This window comes from Doryrhamphus excisus, linkage group LG14 (genome assembly GCF_037039965.1).
Source record: "Doryrhamphus excisus strain RoL-2023G ecotype Guam linkage group LG14, RoL_Dexc_Guam_v1.1, whole genome shotgun sequence".
Lineage (NCBI taxonomy): Eukaryota > Metazoa > Chordata > Actinopteri > Syngnathiformes > Syngnathidae > Doryrhamphus > Doryrhamphus excisus.
Genome location: NC_136370.1, coordinates 11,164,829 through 11,184,396, shown reverse-complemented (window position 1 = coordinate 11,184,396; position 19,568 = coordinate 11,164,829). Strand labels below are relative to the sequence as shown.

Here is a 19,568-nt window from a genome sequence, read left to right as displayed (position 1 = left end):
GGTCTCAATAATGTGTAATAATAATAATAATGTGGTCTCTCATGGTAATATATGAGGAATTATGATGTCATATCCATAAATCTGATCACATCCAATAAAAAAAATCCAGTAGCCGATTAAAACAAAATGCTTCAATGAGGCGATATACTGTGCCATACGTGGGTTATCGTGAGCAAATCAAGCGCTCTTACACACTTACTCAACATTGCTATGGTACCCTTGGGGCCCGGGGTTTGTTCCTATCGCTGCTGCGTTTTGAAAAGTGCAAAAAAGTTTGCCAGAGAGAACCAAGTGCTAAAGCTATCAGTGATTTTATCATGGAAATGATGGCACTGGATGAGCAGCTTTTTGCCATTATTGAAGATACCGGCTTTTGTCGCATAATAAACCACAATTTGGACTTCTGAGCTGCCGATTTGATATGATATTTGGTCAGGAGAAATCCATCTTTGAGTCATTACCTCCAGGTGCACATAAACTACAGTTAAATCAACACCAATAGATGTAAAATGTTATTAGTGAGAAGCAGGAAGTTATCTATATCAGCTTGAAAAATATAAAATCTATATTGTGCATCCCTAGTTTTTACGTTCTACTCCCACAAATGATTAAAACTGAACAAATATTTGTCTTTGCTACAACTGAAAACTCCAGGTAAATTATTCTACAGCAGTTAATATATGTCTTTCTTTTATTTTTGTCACCAGATGCAAACCCTGTTTGCGTTTGATGAGGAGGAAATGGAAATGAGGAACAAGGTTGTGGAAGATCTGAAGACAGCACTTCGGACTCAGCCAATGAGGTAACCTGTGAGCACAAACATACTGTGTAATGCACTGTGCGAGTTCTTTATAGTTTATCACATTATCACAGGCTTATAGATTTGAAATACCACTGATTAAAGTTAATATTTTGTAGTATTTTGGTCCTGATCCAGGGTATCTCCCCTCGACAAGGTAATCAGCAACTGTTCGGCCTCACTTATCAGCAATTGTGGATTTTCACCCATCCAATATTACAAACCACATCAGCAACAGCAGCATTAATGTTTTTCAACTTGTGCCAGTTGGATGCTGCAGACGTCTGGCCCCAACCTGTGTGTTGACTTCTCTAAGGAAACTATGATGTGACAAACCTAATGTATAGAGTGACAAATGCTCAATGCAGACTTTGTGGCTGGGTCATGTCTGGGTTGTGTAAATCTATGTGGGGCTGGTAGCCCGTGTGTATGCATGCTTTTATGTGAGTGTGCACATCTGTGAGTAACCAAATAGACCTTCACGCAATTTAAATGTATTTATTATCACACATTAATCATATTTGTTCAAGTAAGGAATATATGTGTGATTCAATAAACAGCAAACTTACCATTAACTGAAATAGACTGTGGCCATTGTCATTAACTGTGTACTTATTTGAGAACAAATGGCTTTGATCGTTCACATTTGTGTTTTCACACTGAGACTCTGCTAACTCAACATTTAAGTTGCATGATAATTAATTCATCTCTAAGAATTCCATGTAATCCTGGTGGAGTCATTATGTGCCGTCATTATTATGCCGTGTAGAAGTGAGATTAGTGACGATTTATCCACCATATCTTACTAATTTCTGAAGTTCATTGAACCAGTTAGCAGTGTTTTGCGGAATTATAACGTCCACTTTCTCCAGAGACAAATTCAACAATATTGAAGTGATTGTGATAGGAGAAATATATGAATCTATCACTTGGTTCTATGCAGTCCAACCCCCCAAAAAATCCAAAATGTTCATCATAGCTGATGCTGATGCTGGATCAGTTCTGGATTTATTTATCCTTTCTGGCTCATTTATGCTTTGACCAGTCAGTTGACCAGTAATTGGCATGTCTCCCCTTCTTTCATTCACAGCATTTAATAAGCTTATAAACACCACACAATCTCAATTATTCAGCATTGCACCTGCGTCTGCGTAATTATCAGAGTGAGTTGTCGCTCATTAAGTCACAGCCGTGTTGTGGTTTAGCAGGTGTGTTGCACAGCGTATGAGTTTTCATAAAAATGCTATGCTAATGTGATGACATCTCCATGCATAAGTCAAAGAAATACAGTGTGTTTGACTGATGTTAATGTCTGAGGAAAGTGTTTGACGTGTGATTGTCAATTTCATCTCGACACATCATTTATACGTTTTACTCTGTCTGTGCTTTGCTTTGATTCATGGCTGTGTTGGGTCATTGCCGAGACTGGCTGTAGTCTTTCCTTCCCTCTGCCGTTTAAGAGTGGCAGCTGCTGTGTGGTGTGACAAGGCTCTCCTGTGCCCGCAGACCCCTTTTTGGCTTGGCCACACGACCAAAACACATGGCGGGCATAAAGGGGGCCAGGTGGAGAGACCAGACGCAGCATTGCTTGCAAACTGCCACTTTAAAACGTAGCAGCTGGATGCAAGCATGTCAGGATTGTTGTCTTTCAAATGTCATCAGAATGCCAGATGCTTTTGAAGAGTGGGCAGCATGCAAGCATGTTTGCGATTACTTTACAGTATTATGTACTTCATTCAGAATGTTATGGTTATGATTATTGAAACTAATGAATCTAATAATAATGGATATCATGAAAGGCAATATCAAGGGTCTCTACTCTAATAAGCTACGCATTTTACACTTAACTATTATCAAAGGGCACTTTTTTGCAAACTTTACTGTAGTACAATAAAGTGAACTTTACAGCTTGGTTGAAATGTGTATCATAGGTTGTACCTTAAATATTTAATGTTGCTCATTTTGCTCTGTTTTTTCAGACAAAATGGCAGTAATCCAAGGGGAAATGAGGCTTTTTGTGAAGTTATGAGCGTCATTCTTTCTCAGAACGTACTACAGTCAGTGGCTCTTGTCAAGCAAACCATCATAAAGACACTTTAATATGTTTCCAGTTCAACTTTCTGGACATTCTTTCTAGTCAATTGTGCCAGTGTCAATATCGCTGTGAACGTTTCGCTACTATATGATTAATGCATCATGGATTCAGTCACATTAATATGTTGTGTGCTATAAATGTTCATCTTGTCTGTATGTGTGTGTGTGTGTGTGTGTGTGTGTGTGTGTATGTAGGCGCCACATGGCCCTTGATACTTGACTGCTCCCTGCGGATTTGCAGATAAGCTACTGCACAAGAGACATGATATACAGTACTGTACAAGTCACAGATGTGATGTGGACTCCCTGTTTTAGAGCTCTTATACGCTAGGCTTCACATGAAGTATGATTTATGTGCTGGAAAACTGTGTCAATATCATATGAGTTCTCTTGCACTCTCCACTCCATTGTAATGGTGCTATGCTGCAATACTGATGATCACCTCTGTGCAAATGTGTGGAAACGTGATGGTCAAATGGTTATAGGAAGTGAAAGGTGAAGACTGCTTTCTAAATTCTCTATTGTCAAGAATGAGGTGTGTATAAAGGTTCTGCTCCGAATTGGCTTTGGCAAATATCCTATTCTACTGAAACGGTCCTTTTAATGGCTTTATGATCATTTAATTATTGTATAATATAAACGTGATTGAAGTTAACATGATCTTTGACCATCATTGGCGCTGTGTCAGCATATACTACCTCTACCCCAGTCAATTGCATTCCAAGTTAGACGCTTCTTTTTCTTACAAGTGTGTGTGGCTTGGCACTGTTAATCTTCGCCCGGGTTCATATTGTATGCTGCAATCGTTTTTGTTCTTTTTCTTCTGTCTTGAAAACAATCCCCGTGGGTTTTCAAGTATGCAGCGGTTGTTCCCTTCCAGAGAGGAAGGAAAGACCGGCCTATACTCAGCTTGCATGCCAGTCAGATAGAAGGCAAAGTCAAAGCAGAATGGGAGCTACTGATTCATGCACTGACAGAAACGGCAGGCAGAAGACTGGAGAGAGAGATTATAGTGTAGTAGTAGTATGTATTTCTTTGTGTGTGATGTGATGTCTGTCTTACAGTCCAAAAAAAAGAGTAGCAGCCCCTTGAATCTCCTTCACCTTTGAGAACACCCAAGAATAACATCTTTCACCCTGTCCTCTCCATATGTGTCATTGCTTCTCCACTATAAAATATTTCTCTCTGAGGTGGTCTTACAATTTTTGGACAGAAATATGGGTTATAGTCTCTTGTCTAGCCAAACACTTGTCACTGATGCAGTGGAGGAAGGTGAAGAATCCGTACAGTATCTAATAGTGGATTTATTTATATTTAGAGACTGCAGCTCCTGTTAAAAAAAAAAAAAAAAGACATACGAAGCACACTGGCTGCTGATAGATTGGTTGTGTGCCTCAAGTGATCTAACTGATTGTCAAATAATTGTATTTCTTTGAGAAATGTACGTATTGGTCATGCCAGGTAAAGTGTGTGTGCGCCTTTGCTGAAAATCTGGAATTGATTGAGTTTAAGTAGAAGAACATCTGGCCTCAATGTAGGTGCAATAATAATTTACATGTTTTTGTAGTTTCCATAACCAAAAAAAAAAAACCCAAAGAGGTTGGAACTTAGTCCATGTCCTTTTGACAGTGTCAAAACAACGCATCAGCCACAAATCCTCTCCATCAGCTTTTTTTTTTTTTTGTCTCCCACTATTTGTCCGCTTTCTCACCCTCTTACAAGCCTGCATTTGTTTCATGTTATTCATCTCGGCCATCAGGAATCTGACAGTGTGGGAAGTTCATTTGTATGCTGGCTGTGACGCTGCATGTTTACACATTCTGTCTTTCAGCTCCTCACTCAGGGAGGTTAACAGCTCACCGCTCTGATATTTAGACCATGTCTTTTAAGTGACTGTATGGTGTGAAATGTTTAATTTCTGGTGAAATGTATCGTCATTTCTTTCTGCAACTGTTGTGTCATATGATGATGTGTCTTTTTCATCCCAAATGCACTGTCTGGGTTTTTTGATGCAAGCAGAATTGGGGACATAGTGCATGTGTAAACCCCCCTGCACAACAATGCATTGGATGCTGATAGTGTGTATTTTTATCTATGTCACTAATATTTAATTAATCTTTGTGGGCCTAATATGAATAGAATAAAAATCCACTGGATAAGTCTGCCGAATACAATGCGGTTGCCGCAGTAGTGAAGAAAACGCATAAATTACACCTGGTTGACAGAAAGAAAAGCTCAAACGCAATTCAGTAGAATACAAAAGAGTTAAAAGCCTCGAGGAAGAAACAAAACACATGGCCAAACATCTGAGAATATCTCAATGTTGTACAAGTTTGACACATTTTACAGTGTCAGGGCTCAGGTTTTGATTTATTTACAAACACTACAAACTAAGATAGTAATTTAACTTTCCTTTGTCCACTTTCAGGTTTGTGACGCGCTTTATTGAGCTGGACGGCCTCACTTGCCTGCTCAACTTCCTGCGCAGCATGGACTATGAGACCTCGGAGAGCCGTGTCCACACGTCTGTCATCGGGTGCATTAAAGCCCTCATGAACAACTCCCAGGGCCGCTCGCATGTACTCGCTCACCCGCAGAGCATCAACACCATCTCACAGAGTCTGCGGACGGAGAACATCAAGACCAAAGTGGCGGTGCTGGAGATACTTGGTGCAGTGTGTCTTGTCCCTGATGGACACAAGAAAGTGCTGCAGGCAATGGCTCATTACCAGAAATATGCTGCTGAGAGAACTCGCTTTCAGGTGAAGCAGTCTTACTATTTGAAGTGTAAATGTTGTCCTTGAACTGTCTCTTAAATGGTGGAACCTTAGAGCTTGAGGCTGACGGTGTTTATGTGAAAAGCTAGACTAAGATGATGCTTAAATAAATCACTCTGTGATCATTTTTGATGACATGGAGACTCGAGACGTTTTGACCTCAGGCTAAGTCAACACACCTGAAGACCATTACAAAGTTAGGTGAGGACATCCTTAGTTCAAGAGGTCAAGCATGTTTAGTACTTCAGTGTCTGTCAGACCTGAGTCAACAAGACACACTTTCCTCATCCCGCTGGGGTGCGTGTTAAATCATGCCACCTTTGGATAAGTTCACACTAGGAGCAACGTAATTCACCACTTATGATGACTTGTGATGTTGCTTTGTGTTTGAATCACTCTTCAGAAGTATGTAGTTGATTGAAAGGACTGTGACCTCTTGTGTTATCTGATCCCACTACTGTTAATTTACAACAATTTATGGGTGATTAATCAAGATTGCAGTCAGTTCTGTGACCTTTCCCCTGGCATACTTAAACACTAGCTGGTCACTTTGCTGAGGTCAGGCATTCCTTAAATTAAACAAACTTGTTGACAACTCTCCCGTCTGTTTGTAGACACTTTTGAATGAGCTGGACAGAAGTACAGGACGCTACAGAGACGAGGTCAACTTGAAGACTGCCATTATGTCCTTCATCAACGCTGTGCTCAACGCTGGAGCAGGAGAGGTCAGCTTCAACACATTTTTCTAAATATTTTAAGTATTCTGAAAATCTGCTGTGATTCATGTATCAACAACATATTTTTAAAAAAGTACAGTACAAGTAGTTAAAAAAATCTACTAAAGAAAACTGCTGCCCTTTTTGGATGGAGTTGCTTTTTTTGTGAATGTTGGATTGTGCACTTATCCCATCTGGAGTGCACGCACTTACTCCCTAATCAATGACAATTTGATATATGTACTCTTCTGGCGCTGGCATTAATCTCCCTGAAATGTACTCCCACCTCCATTCAAATATGTGATTTGCTTATTGTTACTTGACGTTTGAGCTTTGCAGTGCAGACTGATGTATGAGCAGAGTTTGACACCAGAGGGCTGTTTTTGCATTCATGCGAGGTGGAGGTGTCACATAGGAGTGTGTTCACTGTAAATCTCAGTTTAAGTCAAATAGCTTCCATCATATTTGCACTCAAACATGGATTTTTCCATAAAATAATTATATACATGTGTACAAATAAAAATAGAAGTAATCACTCAGTTTATTTATATAGCACCAAATCACAACAGCAGATGTCTCATGGCATTTTACACATGGTGGTCATATTCATAAATGAAAAACAGAACCAACTGAAAACCCACATGAGCAAGCGCCTGGCGACAGAGTAAAGGAAAAACCGGAGGACACTCCAAGAAGACACTACACAGCACACATACATGGCAACAGGCTGCAAGCGAGAGTAGTACTTACCAGAGGTGATCGTTTTTGTGATTGGCATTGAAAGGCATGTATTGACAATTGCAGATCACATGCTTTTCCACTAAAATTGGCCAATATTGATCTAGATAAAATGCCATATTTATTTTAAACATTTTGTCTCGAGAAAATAGTCATTTAAAAATCATGACCAATAGTAAACTAAACAACACAATTTGTAAAGATAAAAGTACAAAGTAAAGTTCAAAGTATGAAGCTTTTCACTTAAACAGTGAAATCATCATCGTTTTTCGTGTCTCCAGGACAACCTTGAGTTCCGCCTCCACCTAAGGTACGAGTTTCTGATGTTGGGTATCCAGCCGGTCATTGACAAGCTTCGAGAGCATGAAAATTCCACTCTGGATAGGTGAGCGTGACAACAATAACATCAAAGACTGTCCACAATCATTCTACCTTTTTGGCAAAAACAAAAGCATCCTATAGTTCTCAGTATTAATTGTTGTCCCATCAGGCATTTGGACTTTTTTGAGATGGTGCGCAACGAGGATGACTCTGAGTTGGCCAAAAGGTTTGATATGGTAAGTAACACTGGAACTGTATATTCAGGTGTGATTTCTGTCTCAACAATAATACAAGAGTGGTACTTTTTCTCAACAGACCCATGTAGACACCAAGAGTGCCGGTGCTATGTTTGAGCTGGTTAAAAAGAAGCTGAGCCACACAGACGCCTATCCACACCTCCTATCCATCCTCCAACACTGCCTGCAGATGCCCTGTGAGTCATTACAGTTTATTGGCAGTCAAATTGAGAGGAAGGTGTTGAGAGACAGTTACAAATTAGTAGTGTGTCATACCTGCAATACTGGGTAGCACTGAGGAAAATTGGTATTGCTCAAACTATTTACCACTAACAGTGACTGGCTCTTTTCTGTTATAGCCAATAACTTTTTGCTGCCCCATGAGAATTTTTCACACTTTGCAAGTGGATTTTTGAAGCTGAAGTTTTGCAAAAATCCTCATCCTTATTTTACACTTACAACACTAAAAGCAGTGCCCAGCTGGAGCCCATCCCAGCTGGGCGAGAGATAGTGTACACCCTGGGCAATCACAGGGCACATATAGACAAACAACCATTCACACTGACATTCATACCTATGGACAATTTGGAGTCGCCAATTAACCTAGCATGCATGTTTTTGGAATGTGGGAGGAAACCCACGCACGCACTGGGAGAACAGAGATGCCCGAGCAGGGAATCGAAGCCCAGTTTCCTACCTGCGTGGTAACCACTCTCCACCATGCAGCAGACATAGAACATGATGCCCAAAATGTACAGCTAAAGATACACATTAGACTTTGGACATTGTCAGCTTTTGTTTTAGTCAGACTTCCAAATCCTTCCTTGTTTTCATGTAGAGAAATTATACCTCAAAGTAAGTCTTTCCTGGAAAAGACTGGCAAATAGTCCTGCTTGGACACAGTTATTTTTCCCATATTTTTTGGCATCGCCTCAGCATTTATGTTTCGATCTTTATCTTCAGATAAGCGTGGTGGAAGCACCATGCATCACTGGCAGCTTCTCGACAGGATCCTTCAGCAAATAGTCCTACAAGATGACAAGGGGGAGGACCCTGACATTGCCCCTCTGGACAACTTCAGTGTTAAAAACATCATTCGCATGTAAGTAAAATCCATTTTAAAAGTTCCATCTATACATTTTCTATACCGCTTATGCTGGAGCCTATTCCAGCTGTCTTTGGGCAAGAGGCATTGTACACCCCGGACTTGTGGTTGGGTAGTGGTGGCACAGCCCAGGTGTCGAATAATTGGAATATTATTGGTTCTTCTCATGTTTCACTCTTAGACTTATGAAAGTAACCTTGAATTCTCATTTTGTGGTTATAAGTGAAGGAACCATTTATTTTTCTTCCATTGCATCAACTACCATCGTTGTATTTTAATATATGAATGAAAAAGCACATTTCAGTAGAATTTACATTACAGTAGAAAGTCATGATGTCAGACTATTTGAAGACAACCAGTGAAGTGTACATTCGCTGTAATCAGCGGACATGCTTTTCTCTCAGAATTCACCATATTTAACCCCATTTATACGACGTAGAAAATATGCTTTTCGATAAGTCAGGGAGAAAAAGCAGTTGGTGCACACTTATGTGATGCAAATGGGGATTGTTGTGACAACATTGTTTAAAAAAAAAAAGCAAAGAATCAAAAACCAAATTTTTCCTTAAACATTCTCATGGTGAGAATATGATTCGAGCTGAGAATATGATTCTTCAGGAAGGTGAGGCAAAGTGAAGCTGGCAGCAGGGGGTCTTGGGTAAAGTCTGAGGAAGCCGTGCTCTGTGGCACGAAAGCGGAAACCCGAGATCAAAAGGAAATTGCTGTAATCGCATTAGTCAGGCCGGCCTGCCAAGTGATCCATGTTTAGGTGCAGCCAAGCAACTACTTGGCTTCAAGTCAGTGGTTTTATTCAGGGAAACCCAGGTACTTTGGGTTTGTTTACTTTTTAAGTCTTTTTGGGTGCAGCCGGTCACTGACCGACCTGCTGCTGTGACCTGGGTTTTAAGTAATGGGTTTTAAGATAAATTGGGGTTGTGCTCAGTTGTCCATTCATGTATGTATCGCTGGCTACATTTATATGGACAGCAATAGTGCAATATCAACCTAATTACAGCAATATTTCATAGACAATACTATCCATCTATCCATCAATTTTCTATACCGCTTATCCTCACAAGAGTTGTGGGCATGCTGGAGCCTATCCCAGCTGTCTGTATCCCATCTTTAGCCCATCTACTTCTATCGCTGTACTGTACACCAATTCAGTCACAATTTTTTGTGTTGTTAGCACACATGGAGTGTAATTCTTTCCAGTAGCGCCTAGACAGCAAACTTTGGACAGTGCGTCCAAGTACAGTCATTACAGTGCATTAAAGATGGATAGGGGATCCATCACAGGGATGCAAACCTATCCCTCCTGCCAAAGCCTTGTTGTGTTTCCATAAACGCTCTTAAAAGTAAAGTATGACGGGAAACATGATTCATAAACTGAGATTCCTACATTAGTTTGGCAGCTTGCCGTAGTCCCTCACAGTTAATGGGTGAAAACATTTGACTCATGGCGTGGTGGTTTGGGAGTGAGAGGTGGGGGTTGTAGAGGTTAAATCAGCTGCTAAAACAACCTGGAGTTGTTCATCATATGTGGTCACTATGATGAAACCTGACCCACATTCAGTATTCCATTTTTTCCACTGCTTTGTAAAGATACTCAACAATGAAGTGGTCATAAGGCCAAATGTGTATTATTATTAGATGGCCTTGGATTAAATTATTAAAAGAAGACTATTGCAATCAGTATATTTATTTTATCCCTCGTGGTAATTGCACCTCACTGTTTTCTGATGAGTGAATAAGCAGATTTCATGTTGTTTGGGTGAACTTGAAAATGCTAATGAAAATGCCAAGCATTATATCGTGAGTGACGGGTTGCCTCTAGGTGACGTTGATTGCAACCCAGCAATACACACAATTTCTTAGTGAACTGCAATGCTTTTCTACTGTAAGTGACACATCTTATCCTCTTAACTCCAGCCAAGGTTCCTGTCGATACTCAAGGTTTTACTTAAGTCTTTTTTCCTCCCAAATAATGTTTTTTTGAACAATCCATTTGACCAGCTACCCCACCCACCTTTCATGTATGTTTATCTCTTACTTGTTGTACTTCTTCATGGTATCATTATTTTTTTTTTACATGCTTACATTTCTTACATCTGCATTTCAATTTAATCTGTATCCAAATAACTTTGCTTAACAACAAACTTCCAACTAAACTAAGTGGTAAAAAATGCAACTGAACAGATTTAAACCACTCAGCACTAATATACTAGACTGTGCTATCTGCAACAAGCGAGTCAGTGTTGGACAATTGGTCAAATCAGTCTCATTTAAAAATGTGTAATCGGCAGTGATCATTTTGGATGTTACATGCATCCAATTCTAAAATTCCCTGGTTTGACTTAGTTGGACTGCTGTTGACTCCCAGATGTCCTGTGGAACCTATTCGATTCAACAGCCATTGCATTGATGCTCAATAAAATCTTCCTTCTCCACAGGCTGGTTAATGAGAATGAGGTAAAACAGTGGAGAGATCAGGCTGAGAAATTCAGAAAAGGTAAGCCAACATTGCACGGAGAACATGTCTTATGATGTGTATCTTGCAACTTGGTGTGTTCTTGTTCACCCTTCAGATCATGTTGAGCTACTTGCCAAATTGGAGAGGAAAGAGCGAGAGTGTGAGACCAAGACCCAGGAAAAGGAGGACATGATGAAGACTCTGAACAAGATGAAGGATAAGCTCCAGCGTGAGGGTGTGGAGCTGCGTTCAGCCAGGGAGCAAGTCCTGGATCTATCATCACGCATCAATGACATTGCTGTAAGAAGTGCTACTTTAATACTAGAAGAAAATATGCAGTACACTTTGGTTCAAGTTGGTATTTCATTTTTCTGAACACAGTACAATTTTTGTAGTGTAATACAGTAATGTAATTGCACAACATGGAATGAATTCATTTTTTTTATTTTCTTTTTTTTCTGTCAAAGCTCACAATGGACTTCATACTGTATTTGTCTCTTCCACAGGGTGGCAGTGTGTCATTCCCGCCACCTCCTCCCCCTCCAGGTGCACCTGTGGCTCCACCTCCACCTCCAATGATGGGTGGCTTCCCACCACCTCCTCCTCCTCTGCCTTTCAACTGCCCACCACCGCCGCCGCCGCCACCACCCCCACCTGGCATCCCACCCCCTCCACCAGGAGCCCCGCCCATTTTCGGAGTACCGCCTCCTCCCATTCCTGCATCTTTCAGTTCGGCAAACACGCTGCGCTCCAAGTCCATCCCTCAACCTTCTCATCCGTTGAAGTCCTTCAACTGGGCTAAACTTGGCGAGGTGAGTCTTTTTTATGTCATGATTACGTTAAAGAACTTAAAGGAAACTGTACTTTTTAAAAAATGTTGGCAACAATGCAGTTTTTTGTCTTTTCTGTGTGTCTTTTCTTTCCTTTTCGTAAGGATATAAAAACAAAAAGACACACTTATTACCACACATAAGCTGCCTACAAAGACCAAATGCAGTTTTTCTTTAAGAGATAGAAGCACACACTGTTGCTGATTTTTGCTTTGTTTTTTTCCATCCATTAGCATATGGTCAATGGTACCATCTGGAGTGACATTGATGACCTAAAAGCCTTCAAGATCCTTGACCTCAAGGACATAGAGAAAATGTTTTCAGCCTATCAGAGACAGCAGGTTAGTATTTGTGATTGAAGCCCAGCCAGGGTTTGGAAATGCATGCCAATGGCACGTGTTTGTTCCATGCAATGTTTACATATAACAAGACACGTTCATTGTTTGCCTGGAATAACAAAAGTTTCATTCAGCCAAAGGTCTGGGTCCAGGCTAACAGGCTGAAACACATGTAGTTGGAGCAGAGATGAGTCTGGTCTTTATAGCATTTGTGTGTGTGGGAAAGATGGCCACCATATCTCCACAGCTTCTTGGATCAGTATAGACAGAGAATACAGCCAGAAGTGCTGCGGAAATAAGCACCTATGATCTAAATAGCCGTTACGTCTTTCAGTGCATGAATGACAAATTTGTGATAATGTTAGCTGCAATTGTGAATTGATGATATATTCACTGAAGACTTCTTTCGGCGCCCCTGTACAAAAGGGTAATAAACTCAATTGATACAATAATAGATATTTAAGATTATCAAAATATGGGAGCAACATACTAATCTCAGTGTGATACAGTCCAGATGGATCCAATTACAAAGTAAGGCCACAATTCATCCTATTATATTGCAAAGGTGTACCTAATGTTATGCTTGAGGATTATATTTATATTTATTTTTCTCTATGCCTTTCAATCCTCATATAAATGTCTCATAATCAATGCAATTTATACTGTATACAATAACATTAATAAGTAGTATTGTAGCAGAAGTAGTAGAATAATGATGTAAACTATGAATTAATTACATTTATAGAAAGTGATGAATACATGAGAAAAATATTTTAATATTAATATTTAATATTTAAAATTTTTAAAGTTAACTCTGTTAAATAGTGATGAAGTTAAAAATCAGCATTAAACACTTGAATGTGTGTTCTTCAAAGAGTCAGATAACACGCTTTTTTAATGACCAAGGTAACAGCAAACTTGGAAAAATATACCAACATTTTTCACACAGGTTTAAATGTTCTTTCTAGCCAGAATTTATGCACTAAAGTTATTGATGACCAGATCAGGTTCAGACCATTGCTTTAATTATTGGTCATATTTCTATATTTCCATGTCGAGGTAGGCGTTGATTGACTTAAGAATGTATTGTAGTATTATTGGTGTTATTCACAAATGCAATGCAGCTTTTTTTTTTTAGCTGGCTTTTTAGCTTCAGCTTGTAGCGTGCTCTATAGCCAACACTGTGTTTCTTGCTTGGATTGCTAATCTTTGCATGTGTTTTGTGTCTCTGTGCTCACCGACTGCCTGCTCAGGACCTGCTCACTAACCAATCCTTCAAGCAGGTGAGTTCGCAGCTTCTCCATGACACAGTCACCTACCTTCGACTCAGCTGGTGCCTTGTCTTTTTGCAATGCAGCAGGTGGCCGCAAAATGCTACATTTTTTTGTTTTTTTACTCTGTGTCTATGTCACATAACTCATTCATCCATATAGACTACAGAGCCATTTGGATTGTTGTTTTGGTAATGTGCATAGATTTTCATCATACTTTTTTTTTCTTTTTATAACTGCAAATGTTTCCGAATACACAGTTCATTGAAGTAATACGATAAAGGCTTGAAGCTGATTAGTTGTAAATGTGGATAACTGCACCATGGAGGGCCATAAATCAACTTTAAAGCAACAAACAGCAATGATTGTCATTTTCATGTTTCAATGCCTTAACTGTCAAGTTTCCATTTGGTTTATACATTTTCAGCATGCAAATATAAGAAGGAGGGGAAAAAATCTGTCTCTGCCAGTTAAACCTGTTGTAAAGAGAGAGAATTGTTTCCAGTTTCACTGCTTAGCGCAGGCAAATTAATCTTTAGTGTCAGCGTAGAGAACTTTGGGAAACCCAATGAAAGTAGTCATCCTCAAGTGCCAACTTCCATCTGCTGCCATCCTTTGGAGGTTAACGCAAGCACGTAAAAACTTGCATCAGATTTATAGAAGTCACACCCAACGACCTCAAGAAAGACTCTTTCTAGTAAGCAGGAAGCCACCTCACACACACACTAAATAGACTGCTTTAAGAACACATACACTCTTATAACCCATGAGATTTTTTTTTATACATTTTACATTTGTGTGAGGCTCATAAAAATATCTGACGCTGTCCAAACCAAGTTTGAGGCTGCATGCCATGTGTTTGCAGTGGTGACTCACTTCAAAAAGTCTTGTTTGTTTCTTTGTTTATTTTGGCACTCCTAAATCTTGTGAATGACCGGGGTACGAGAACTACTTGAAATTTCCTGGGATCCAATGTCAGTTTAAGCTCCTCTGAAATGACCATGATAAGTCCCTTTTAAGAATAACTGAATGTGCAGTTAATGACTGCAAACGTGATTTAAACTATTTGAATTGACAGCAATCTTTTTGTTCTGCACTGAAAATACACTGGATTTTTTTTCCTATTTTTCAACATGCTCCAAACACAATATCACATATACTCTGAATGCATTAAAGATGTTACAGATGTTGGAAATAACATGTCTCATTGTGTGACCCATCTATGAACCATGTAAAGACATCCATTAATCTCTTTGCCTTGTTCTTTCTGCAGAAGGAGACAGGTTCTATGGATGATTTGTATGTAAGCACAAGGAAAGTCAAGGAGCTGTCAGTCATAGATGGTCGACGTGCACAGAACTGTGTCATCCTTCTTTCAAAGTATGTTCCCATGCAATATCACACCATCAACAAACAGTTATATTTTGTGGATTTATTAGATAGATCAGTGCAGCTAATTGGCACTGCAGTTACAGTAACCCACGAGGCAGGGTCTTTCCTTTTTGTCTGCCGCAGAATATGTGAGGTGATATTTACTCCCCCCAGATGCCGTCAATTCCCTTTTACATTTGACCTGGAATCAATTGTCATCATTCAATGTCTTCTAACAGCATGATCCAAAGCATTTTTGAGACTTTGATGACCCCTCTCTCAGTTCAGATCAATAAACAAGCTTCCTGGAGCCTTACTTTGTCCAAGAAATATGCAGCAGGCCCCTCAACTCAATAATGTGTCAATGGTGCATGAGCCAGGGGGCCAGACCCGACCCAAAATAAGGTCAGCAGCCAGTCAATAAGGCTTCAATGTGCAGACTGGCCATGCTGTTATTGATCACCCTCACCACTTAGCACTGCTCAGGGGCACTGGGAACATGTGACAGTGTTCCCAGGACTGACACCAGACCAGATTTGTTAGCAAAACTTACTGGGATATCCAGACTGTATATTCAGCCAGAGAGTATTTCCAATCCACCTGGAATTATCTGTCTTATTTTATCTGGAAAAGTATAATGCAATCTGCTATACTGTATGTATGCTTGTGTCCCTATTTTCAGGAGCAATTTGAACATCACGCCAGAAATTGAATTTTACACTCTCCCCAAGTTTTTTTTTTAACTCTGATAGTCACGCAAAAAATGTGTATTGACCATAATGTATGTTACCGATGTTCTAGAAAACCTAACACTAAAATACTAAAGCTACTTACCATTGGGAGACGTCTTGAAGTAACCTCTTTTCTTGAGAAACTTGGCACTGTCCAGTCTCTACTTCCGGATCGGATTCGGGATCCAACACATATGACTGTATTTGAAAGCGGACATTTTAAAAAGATTAATTGCTATGTGGCGACCTTCGTAATCAACTCCTATGAAGTTGGGTTCGGCAGCTATCAGGAAGTCCTCCTGAGCTGTGGCCAACCACAGCACAGCCTAGGGGCGAGAAGTGGCTGGAATAAATTTTCTATTTTCACAGGAAGCACAAAATCCAAAGAAATACAGCTGCAGTAGGTGCAGATTCGGGGATAGGTGCAGATTCTGGAAGATCTAGAAAACGTTCTGTGCTGGCTATCGTGTGTAGCTGCTCTGAATGAGTCCACAAGTCAAAGGGTCTAAAAGTTGACATAATAGGTCCGCTTTAACCAAAAATATACTAACCGGGTTGGACGCTGACGGTGGCTCCACTGTTTAACCAAAATGTGGATCTTGAAATAATAATAATGATGTTCAGTGTTGATTGACGATGTTTCTTATTGTGGTGTAGTTTTATACTGAAACATACCTCATGAAGTGGCCTGTGAGTATGCGATATGTTGACTTTTTAACCACATTTGTCTTCTTCTTTTGAAGATTAAAAATGAGCAATGAAGAGATTAAGAGGGCAATCCTAGAAATGGATGAGCGAGAAGAGTTGGCCAAAGATATGCTGGAGCAGGTGAGTCTTCGTACTTCAGACCCGTGCAACATAATCGTAGTGATTTCATTGATGGGGGAGAGATGAGCGGTTTTAATATACAGTATACTTTATATATGTGATATTTTTCTGTGGATGTTTTAAATTGCTTTATTGAAATGTGGCTTTTTATTACTTTCTTTTTTCTCAGTATAATTCATTGTTCTGATGTTTTTCTAAGAGCAAAACTCAATTTCATAAACCAGCATTGATTTTCTCCTCCATCAACAAGTCCACATGACAACATGGACACAGATAAGCAGATTACTCTTTTTTTTTTTTTTATTTAATTGAGACAGATGGATTGGTTTTGCACAAAATATGTGCAGACTCAATAAATAGTAAATGTTTCTGCTGGCCCTGCAAGGCATTCAAGTCACTGTTACCTCTGTGTGTGTTAGTTGCTGAAGTTCGTCCCTGAGAAGAGCGATATTGATCTCCTGGAGGAGCACAAACATGAACTGGACCGCATGGCCAGAGCAGATCGCTTCCTTTATGAAATGAGCAGGTAGACTACTATTGTTTTATCATACACATAGTACTTTCATAAGTAGCAAGCCTCCAATCTTTGCTTTGTTTAATGATTAAGTATTAAGTAAGTCTGTCATTGCAAGGGTAAATTGAGTTTATACTGTTTTTCTTACTTGGATCACAACACATAATCCAATTCCCATACACCACACTTAAGCATCAATGCATCCCATAATACGACATGCATCACCGGAACGATTGAGGGCTGACACAAAGAGCAGAAGCTCCTCAGTGGTTCTAACGGGTTGTTTTACAAAGCTGATTAAAGCATTTGTGTTTCCTGTTGTGCACTCTGATCCAGCCCACTGTATTTCCATTTGACTACATCTCTTGGGGTCTGTGGAATAAATGTCCGATAATTGTCCATTTTTTAACATTGAATATTGCCAGATCACTGTTGAAGTCCTCACCCCCTCCCGAAGTTTAACAAGCACATTTACTGGTAAACAATGAAATCTCGGTTTGCATAATCTTTTCCAAAAAGTCAGATGTATTTTTCCCTTAAGAAATGTCAGCATATGAAAGTATTTTAGCATATCTTATAAGAATAATTTAACACAGGCCACACAGCTAGGAGACCAGAGTTCGATTCCACTCTCGGGCATCTCTGTGTGGTGTTGTTTGTCTATTTGTACCCTACCCTGTGATTGGCTGGCGACCAGTCCGCCTCTCGCCCTAAGACAGCTGGGATAGGCTCCAGCACGCCTTTATGATAAGCAGTAGAAAATGGGGTTAATTAATTTTTTATCACAAAGTGAACAACTAAAAGTTTTTTCTCCAGTGTGCTGTGTCATGTGAGATGGTAGGTTTGATTTTCAAGAGAATCGTTCACCACAAACTGATGATTTTCTAGAGAATCGTTCACTACAAATTAAACAACTAAATGTTTTTTCTCAAAATTTTGCCAAATTTTTTTTTGTCCATAACAAAATTAGGACATACAAAAAGCGAGCTTTCTCTGGAATTACAAGCGTTCTAGATTTGAACTTGATTCCCATTGTTTTCTTCTTGTCTTTTCATTAGAATTGACCACTACCAGCAGAGACTGCAGGCTCTGTTCTTTAAGAAGAAGTTTGCAGAGCGCCTTGCTGAAACCAAGCCAAAAGTGGACGGTAAGGAGACCACTCAATTGGACATGTATTAACTTAAAATGTCATATACAAAAAGTCACACTGCCATGCTGCTGTGATTAATTTATTTCATTTCAAACAGCTGAAATGTAACATGATTATTTCACTTTGGTTCAAAGGTTTATTCTGCAGTTTTAGCACAAATGGAGCACAAGATGTTCTTACGGCAAGCTAATAATGTAATATTGTAGGATAATCAAATGCAAAAACTGTCATCAGCAGTGAGCCCATTAAAGTTCCTTTTTATAATGTCTTGTCAAAGCTCCAATGTGGGTTCAGGACAGCATGTGTGCACGAGTGCGTGTGGATTAGTGAGGGCGTATTCTGCAAACAGGCTTCCAGGTTACCCAGGAGGATGTTTTGGAAAACTGGCCCATGTTGAGAGGGAAAGCCTTTGCTCATAAACATGCAGCTCAGCTCAAAGACCTGGAGGGGGAAAATAGACTTCTAATGCGTTCTATTGTCAAGTGTGTATGCATGTTTTTTTCGGCGATGGTTTAATTGTGTATGTGTGTGCTGCAGCATTTTTCTCTCTACTCAAATTGCGTATATCTTGTGACGTTACTGGCCATCAGGATTGGAAAGAAAACAGAAGCCTAATCCTGCAAGGATTGAGTTCAGATCCAAGTCTCTGGAAACCTTTGTTGTTGGATCCAAATGTTCCCAAACCGCACATACTAAGTTCTCAATCATGTTGCGTTGTGTTACCCCAGATGAGACTATAATTTCCTGGACCACCCAACATGTTTAATAGAAGAATTTTCAAAAGATGGAGCAGAGTTCAACCAGGCTGTTCTGTATCAAGTAGAACACTGTGAGGAGACTCGGGAGAATCATTCTAATGCTTCATCATGGCACAATGAGCTGGAACAATAACAGTATGGATTATAATGGTTTTAGCATTCACGCTGAGGTTTCCTCTGTGGGGAGAGGGAAGCACCTGCACTTTGCCAGAGAGGCCTGTTCTCCGGGGGAAGGAAAGTGACAGCTCAGAGTTTGGAATATTCCTTCTTCCTCCTGCTGTTATATAAGTACATGGAAGGATTTGATGGGCTTCCCCGCTGAGTTGCCCACTTTTTGAAAGCTTTATTGATCAATCATTGTGAAGGACATTGAAAATGGGGAAACTGTACAGCTAAAGCTTGTTTGACTGTTGGAAAAAGATGTAGATGTGTTGTATTAGATCACTGTAGATTGTTGAGGAGACCTAATGAAGTGAGCCTTTGAAAAACTGATTGACACACTTAACAAATGTACTATC

The 19,568-nt window shown here is 39.8% G+C and overlaps 1 protein-coding gene across 2 annotated transcripts in view; it reads left to right on the top strand.

The window, feature by feature from the left end:
* The window catches only part of daam2 (dishevelled associated activator of morphogenesis 2), a 74,085-nt gene that overhangs the window by 45,545 nt on the left and 8,972 nt on the right, over positions 1 to 19,568 (top strand). For both annotated transcript variants that reach the window (XM_058091419.2, XM_058091422.2), the window contains 16 exons: positions 708 to 802; positions 5,322 to 5,655; positions 6,285 to 6,395; positions 7,406 to 7,509; positions 7,615 to 7,681; positions 7,761 to 7,878; positions 8,645 to 8,783; positions 11,240 to 11,298; positions 11,375 to 11,559; positions 11,766 to 12,071; positions 12,323 to 12,430; positions 13,681 to 13,710; positions 14,972 to 15,078; positions 16,544 to 16,628; positions 17,048 to 17,154; positions 18,201 to 18,289. In XM_058091419.2, the coding sequence (XP_057947402.2) occupies positions 708 to 802; positions 5,322 to 5,655; positions 6,285 to 6,395; positions 7,406 to 7,509; positions 7,615 to 7,681; positions 7,761 to 7,878; positions 8,645 to 8,783; positions 11,240 to 11,298; positions 11,375 to 11,559; positions 11,766 to 12,071; positions 12,323 to 12,430; positions 13,681 to 13,710; positions 14,972 to 15,078; positions 16,544 to 16,628; positions 17,048 to 17,154; positions 18,201 to 18,289 (2,044 nt within the window). The remainder of the gene's footprint in view (positions 1 to 707; positions 803 to 5,321; positions 5,656 to 6,284; positions 6,396 to 7,405; positions 7,510 to 7,614; positions 7,682 to 7,760; positions 7,879 to 8,644; positions 8,784 to 11,239; positions 11,299 to 11,374; positions 11,560 to 11,765; positions 12,072 to 12,322; positions 12,431 to 13,680; positions 13,711 to 14,971; positions 15,079 to 16,543; positions 16,629 to 17,047; positions 17,155 to 18,200; positions 18,290 to 19,568) is intronic.